A 7,684-nucleotide genomic window follows, 5' to 3' on the forward strand; every position below is an offset into this window, starting at 1 on the left:
TGTATAAATTTTTAGATACGTATAATTTTTCAGCTCAAGACCCACCAAATTGTAGATAATTTAATTAGCTTTCCAAAGATACTAATTTTGCCTTAATCCGATATTCGAGCAAAAAGTTATGGCATTTTTCGTGAGAGACAGTAAGCCGACGCGATTGGGACATGACGTGTCGGTCATCTACACGATTAGCAACGATGTGATGGAAACCCCATCACTGAACTGTTTCACACGCTATTTCAGTTCCTAAAGGGTCTAGGGGCACTTTGGTCACTTCCCCTCATCCAAATCTACCCATAACACTTAATTTCAACCCTCAAAAGCATTAGATGCATGATTTCTCATCTTTTTCTCTCCAAGAAAATCCTAGGCCCCTCAAAAACACCAAGAACTTCATCAAAGTTTCTTCAATACAATCAAAAAATTAAGGTTCCTAATCCAAGAAGTTCAAGAAAAAGTTTTCAATAACTTTCCCAAGGCTTCCAAGTCAAGCTTTCAATTTCAAATCATCTATTAAGGTATGTGGGAGTTCATCCATGGGTCCTCAATTCAAGTTGAGTTTTCCATGTTTTATTCAAGTGAATTCCATGATAGATCCTAAATTCATGATTTTTAGCAACATTCCCATGTTTTAAATTCATGTTTGATGAAATTCTCATATCATATTCAATCAATTTCAAGATGAATCCCCAAGTTATAAATTTTTCCATGTAACTCTATTGTTCACCCATGTTTAAGATATTTTTAGATTCAAGATATGATCTTTTGGGGTGTGAGTTAGGTCCAAGACCAATTTTCACCTAGTGTGATGTTTCATCTATGATTTGATTTTCAATTTTCTCGATTGTGACTATGTAGTTGAATCAAATCCATTTCAATGAAGTATCAGTAGTTTTTGTTCAATTGACTCTCTCTTTATCTTGCTTATGTTTATTCTTATGCATCATTAAACAATATTGTTACTTCATTTGTTTGAAATTTATACGTGGCATATTTTGTTTTTTTTGAGAATCAAATATGTTTATTTTTTATTGTAATTTTTTTATATATATTTTAAATATTTTGACAAGTCAATTATTGTGATTTATTAATTTATTTTATTGATTTTCAAATATATATAAATTTTATTTTAAAATAATTGAAGATTTATGCCTAAATTTATAGTCAAATAGCCTCCTCATGTTGTATGGATTGAATATATTTTACTCTCTCTAAACTTCATTTGCAAGAATACAATTGGGTATATTATTATTGAACCTTGAAAAGTGAAATATGTCACAAAGGGGTATATGTTTTCTTGCTTGAATTAGGTTAATCATCAGTGATTGCAATTTATCTTGACAAATCTTTTTTGAGTTTAGTGCTTTAGGGGTGATTTGGTAGTTGTGTTATGGATAATAATTCTAGACTAAAATTTGTGGGATTGGATTAAGGTATACTGAGGTGAGTGATTATTTTATTCACTATTTGTACTATAATGGTGAAATTATTTGTTAACATAGATGGTGTGATAAAATAATTTTAATGTAAAATTTGAAATTAACTTTATTGATTTGAGATTTTAGCTAATCTCAATCCTATTTTATGACATTTTTTATTGTAAAATGGCGGGACTACTACCTTATATATATATATATATATATAAATATAATGAGATGAAATAATTTCAACTAATTGAGATAACTTTGTTTATTCTATAGCGTGTACAAAATGATCCCTTAAAGTTCTTATGCACCTAGAAATTTTAGATATAAATTTTGTTGATTGAACTAGGTCAGTGATTGTTTCTTTTTTTTTTTAGGTTATTGATTTGTATCCGAGGTTCAATTTTTTATTTTTTATTTTCAATTTATGTCCTTATGTTTTTGGGGTTGTTTGGTACTTGAGATAAATATTACTCTTGGGATTAATTTGACATACAATTGTATTGAGGTAATAACTAATTTAGGGGTTATTTCACCTAGCATATGTACTTCCTTTGATGTACTATTATTGTCATCCTTACTAGTTACTAACTTACTATAAACAAAAATTCAAAATATTTGTCATTTTAGAACTAAGATATAATTGAGTGTATTTTTTGTTGTTGTCATTAATAATAGGGCAAATTTCAGAAATAGCATACTTATCCCCTTAATTATGAGTTTCATAACAACAGTTTCATAATTACATAATATAGCAAGTTGTATTTTGTATTTTTGTAAACTGTTGCTACAAAAATACAAATATATATGATTTTTACTGCTCTTATGATCGATATGTATTTTATATTTTTGCAAACTGTTGCTACAAAAATACAAATACATATATGCTACAAAATGTAATTTGATAAATGTGTTGCTATTTTTTATAATTTAATACTTAAGTATGTTACTTTATGTATTTTTTCCTTAATAATATTCCTTTATGGAAGGAGTATTAAACATTAACTAACTAGCATATACTCTCCGTTCGGTTTTACTTGTCACATTTTGAGTTGACACACCTATTCAGAAAAATAATTAATAACATGACTATTTTAGCATAGTATCTCTATTAAATGATATTTACATTGTATCTTGAAATTAATTTGTAAAAAAAAAAGAAAATTAATATTAAGCGTAAAATAGAAAAAAGAAATTGTCTTATCTTGATATGTCAAAAATGACAAATAAAAATAGAAATTCAATTAGAAAATTAGTGACAAGTAAAAGCGAACAGATGAAGTAAAATACTCCCCCGTCCCAAATTTTCTAATTTGATTTCTCATTTTACTTGTTTTGTTTTTTCATTAATCAAGAAGAGATAATTTTTTTTCCCTTGTTTTACCCTTTGAATTAATTACCTTTTCTTCAAATTAAAATGTAAATATCATTTAATAGGGTACTATGATAAACTAGCCATGTTATTAATTATTTTTCTTAATCAATGTGACATCTCAATTTGGGACGGAGGGAGTATAAGTGAAGAACACATACACATTTTCCAATATTGTGATTTGTGATTTCTTAGATTAAATCGTCTTTTAATTATTGAACAAAGATAAAAGATATTAACATTTTAAATGTCTAAAGGTAATAAATAAGTATATATACTGAAACACTTTAAAACACAATCTTTATGGACTATGGTAGTGTGAAATCCAAAATGCAACAAGTAAAATGGTTTGAAGGTGTATTTGTATATGAAGGTTGGATAAAATACTCTCATAAATTTTTTTGCTTATCCGCGTATGGAACGAGTTTTAATATTTTACTCCAGTCGATTATGGTAAATGACAAATCTCTACACTATTGGATGTGAAATTGTGAATTTTTTAACTTTTAGGAAAGTTCTATGAAGTTTGTGTCACTAATCTTCTATTTTAGTGGAACAGATATTATCCAAAAATCTCCAAATTTTTGAGATCACCACCATGGTCAAAATCCTAATTCGTGTGTATGTAAAATCCCCAAAATTGAAAAAACATAAACCTCTTAAATGCAACAAACTTTTAGAAGAACCATCCATTTTCACCCTTTTTATTTGTGGTTTTGGATTAGTTTTTTGTCCATCTTGCTAGTTTTCATCACTCATTGCCTTGCAATATTTTGACAATAACATCATTCTTGTTTAACAAAAAATTTCCATTTTCCTGCATTCGTTGTGAGATAGTGCTAATCTTGTTTTGCATCAACTCATGCTAACATTGTCTTAGTGTCATCTCATTCGACGGATTAAAAACATGGCAGGAATCGTGTACTTGAAAACTAATAGATTCGAGGTTAAATTAGAAGGTATAACCTTTAAAGCGAAAGAGTTTGAATCTTTATTCACTGCTGATATTCTTTTCCCAGAAGGTAAGACCTGGATACAACCACCTGTTGTTGGCATTGATGTCATGCGCCACCCTCGCGATCCCAAGACAATCTTGGTTCTCTTGTGTATGGGAGTAGGTTGTTTGATACTCAGGTTTCATTCCGGAGAACAGTTACCTGATCCATTCCTCAAATTTCTTACGGATAAGAGGATTCGCTTTGTTGGTTTTGCAATCCCGGAAAAGAAAGATATGTTTCCATTTGAGGAACTAGGATTGACTAAATATGAAGTTGATATAGGCTACCTGGCCTCCAAGTTTTTTAATGACACGAAGTATAAGAGATATGAATTAGGTGATCTAGCGCACAAAGTTCTTGGGATCAAGAGAATGGTGGGCTTTACACAGGCTTCGTCTTTTGAGAGACATGAGCAGCTGAAAGGTGCAATCTGTCAGCTTTTCATATCCAGCGTGATTGCCATGACATTGTTCACAACAAAGGACAAGAAAAAATTTGCAGAAGCTCCAAACAAGTCGTCATTTCTGAAGAATCTGTCTCTGCCTTTAGAAGGGTGGTTCATATTGCCTAAAGCCAAAAAGGGAGACAAGTTTCAATCTGTGCAAAGAGATATGGATACTTCTTATCGGACAACTAATGGTGATGATTTTCCTGTCACCAACATAGTTCATGCTGCACCCAAACAAGAAGAAGCGGCTGTTAGTTATGACTCAATTCATGCCAAAGTTACTGAGGATGACTTCTGTGATGATTTTGCCCGTGTATGGGGTGGTATAGAACGTGCCAATGGCGATAATCATGTCCAAGTAAAACGTAGTGAGGTTAACTTAGAAGGTGTTACTGCTCGCGTAAGAGGTGGTGAAGCAGATGATCGTGATGACTTTGTCCGAGCCAAAGTTACCGAGGATAAATTAGATGATGGTACTACTTATGACAAATCAAAAGAGGCTAGTACAAATGATGACGTGAATCAGGAATCTGCCAAAGCTAAAGAGGTTACTACAAATGATGATTCGAAGTGCCTAATAAAAAAGCATCTGAAAGGGATTCTGAAATGTCCATATGCTAATATGGATTCTTGGAATGCTTCTTCATCTAATCCTGATTCTCCTGTGTCTGTCAACAAGGACAGACAAAGCGTTAGAGGTTCACTTAGAAGAGCCAATTCGAAGGGGTTTAACGTTAAATTTAAATAACAGTGTCTCTGCTACTAACATGTATAGTCTGCCTAGCTGAGAATTCATACATCACTATATGGATGTTATGATTTTTCTATACTATTTAACTTCAAGAAATCTGTACATTCTTATTAGGTAACCAGCTGGAAGTTGTAAACTTTTGATAACTGTTAGTAATCAGATTCATTGTTTTAAAATTTCTTATGCTTTTAACTATTTGATTGGTCTGACTTACTTAGGATTGAGGAATAACGTAGTCAGCTTTTCAGTCTGAAAGTGTTACGATATGTAAACACAATCAAGATTTCTGCAAATAGGTTCTTAAGAGTTGTCAAGATTTTGAGCAGCTTTTTATCGTTCCAAGTACCTCGAAAGAAAAAGTTGCACTGTATTTTTGAATATGCAAGGGTATTGAGTCAGTATACAGCAACAATATATATAGTGAAAGCCTATAAGTTGAGGTTTGGGGAGGTAGACTATATGCATACCTAACTCCTACCGTGCGGAGATAGATAGGCTGTTTCCTGAGGACGCCTGTCTCAAGTATCGCAAATCAAAGTAGCAATGAAAAGGAAAAATGACTAAAGAAAACATGTCAACTAATAGGATAGCAGTGCAGAGCAGTCAGGTAAAGAACAATAACATCATCAAGATAGTGTGATTACCGAAGCACAATAAACAACATATGTATCAAGTGAAACACATCGATGGCTTGTTTCCATTGTTGGGATCATCATGCTCTATGAAGCAATAAATTTAAGTCTAACATACTCTCTCATCTTAATCTCTTTTGTATAACTTCCAGAAATGAACATGTATTTATGTTTACATACAACAAAGTAAATTGAAAAGTACTCCATTAGCAATATTACCACATTGAGAAAATCAATCAAGTTTCTTGATATTGATATTGCCAAAGTTATGCCAACTCTGCTGAACTGATTGAGATTTGTCATTGGGAATTAAGGCATAGTAACATCTCACACTTCTGAAATTTGTTGAGTTTATACCCACATTATCATGTAATACAATTTAATGTCTCATATACTGCATCCACCAATAAACACTTGTGTGGTCTAGCTCTTCCCTAGACATCGTGCATAGCGAGAACTTTAATGCACCTGGATTCCCTTTTATACGCATCTACCAATGTAGGGGTAAGGTATATGCATCTACGTTACTTTTGAATGAAGTCGGTGTTAGAACAATAATGATAATTGTACAAGAAAATTCAAAATAAAACTTGCTTGGCTTAGAGGCACGATAATACGCTTCTTGAAGATAGTTGGAGTCTCTCCCACGAGCAAATGGAAGAACAAGTGACAACTCTATCTTCGGGATTAAACTAAGCCACAAAACAAGTAGCATTCAAGAATGTTGTTCTTCTATTCTTGAATTGGTGATTTCACCATTTGATCAATGTCTCTCAAGTGTTTTCAAGGGAAATGTAGTTTTGAGTGCTTGTCTTTTCAAACCAAAGAAAACAATATTTATAGGATGAAAGTTTCATGCATGAGAAATATATTAATTAAGTAATAGTTAATAGGTTCATGTATGTTTTAAAACAAAAAATGTCATTCTTTCAAGAACCTATAACGTAAAACTTAATGAATAATGAATTTGTCAAATACATTTCCTTTGTAACTCAAAACTTATGAATAATGAATTTGTCAAATTCATTTCCTTTGTAACTCAAAACTTTAAGTGATGCATTTATTTCAAAACTAATTGAAACATAACTCTTAAAAATCTTTAACCGATGTATTTATTTCAAAATTTATTGAAACATAAAATCAACAATCCCCCACTTGTTTCAAGAAATTTTATCTTTAAAAGAAAAAAAAATTCATTTGAGACATCAATCTAGCAACATGCTTCAATAATGGTGTCTTTTGGACTTGAACCATTAGCTAGTGAAGACTTTCTAAATCATTGACTATTTAGTGAACAATTCTTGAACTAAGTGGTTCATTGAATGAAGTATAAAAATACTCCACGTATATTGCTATGTTCTGGTGAAAATCAAAATCCTTTGACACCTTACGGCTATGTGTCCCGAATCCTTTTAGCTAAGTGCTTTAAGATTTCCCTGTAAAAATCTTATTGAAGCGGCCTCCGCTTCGCACTTAGTGCGGTGAATTCATCAAGAGTAACTTTGCATACTCCGACTAAGTAGTCTATTATTTCATTAAGAGAAATTAATCTCATCCTCCTTTACAACAAAGTATCAGTAAATCTATCAATAGTGTTCCTACACACTCCAACCGAAATCGGTGTATAGACTTAATAAGAGAATATAATCTCATTCTTTTCTTTTGTAGGAATACTGTCAAATCTATCAAGAGTGTTATTATTTACTCCAACCGATATTGGTCTTATAGATTTATCAAGAGAATAAATCTCAACTTATGCACATCTACTCACTCTCTAGGGAAAAAGAAAATTTTATTGATGCGCTTCACAATTGTAACTTTACTTGTTTTTCCCTTTGAACCTAAGATTACATCATTAGGTAGGGTTACCATAAAGTACAATCAATCTACAACAGGCTTTATTTCCATCCCATTACAAGTTTGTACCACCAATTTCTTGCCTAACCCTTTAGACAAATGATCTGCTAAATTGAGTTTGGACTTCACATATTGAAGCGATATTATGCCATCTTCCAATAATATTCTCACATGATTATGTTTGAGACGGACTTGTCTTGACTTG

General features: G+C 31.7%; 1 protein-coding gene across 1 annotated transcript; it reads left to right on the plus strand.

The window, feature by feature from the left end:
• Positions 1-324: 324 nt before the first annotated feature.
• On the plus strand, positions 325-5,168 carry LOC124888127. The gene is made up of 2 exons (XM_047398520.1): positions 325-515; positions 3,813-5,168. Exon 2 carries the CDS (start codon positions 3,857-3,859, stop codon positions 4,985-4,987), a length of 1,131 nt encoding a protein of 376 aa, XP_047254476.1. The 5' UTR covers positions 325-515; positions 3,813-3,856; the 3' UTR covers positions 4,988-5,168.
• The last annotated feature ends 2,516 nt before the right edge of the window (positions 5,169-7,684 follow it).

The sequence above is a fragment of the Capsicum annuum genome, chromosome 10, assembly GCF_002878395.1.
Source record: "Capsicum annuum cultivar UCD-10X-F1 chromosome 10, UCD10Xv1.1, whole genome shotgun sequence".
Taxonomy (NCBI): Eukaryota; Viridiplantae; Streptophyta; class Magnoliopsida; order Solanales; family Solanaceae; genus Capsicum; species Capsicum annuum.

What these genes read in the sequence shown, in the direction of transcription:
- LOC124888127 (XM_047398520.1), top strand. Translation starts at nt 3,857, where the DNA reads ATGCGCCACCCTCGCGATCCCAAGACAATCTTGGTTCTCTTGTGTATG.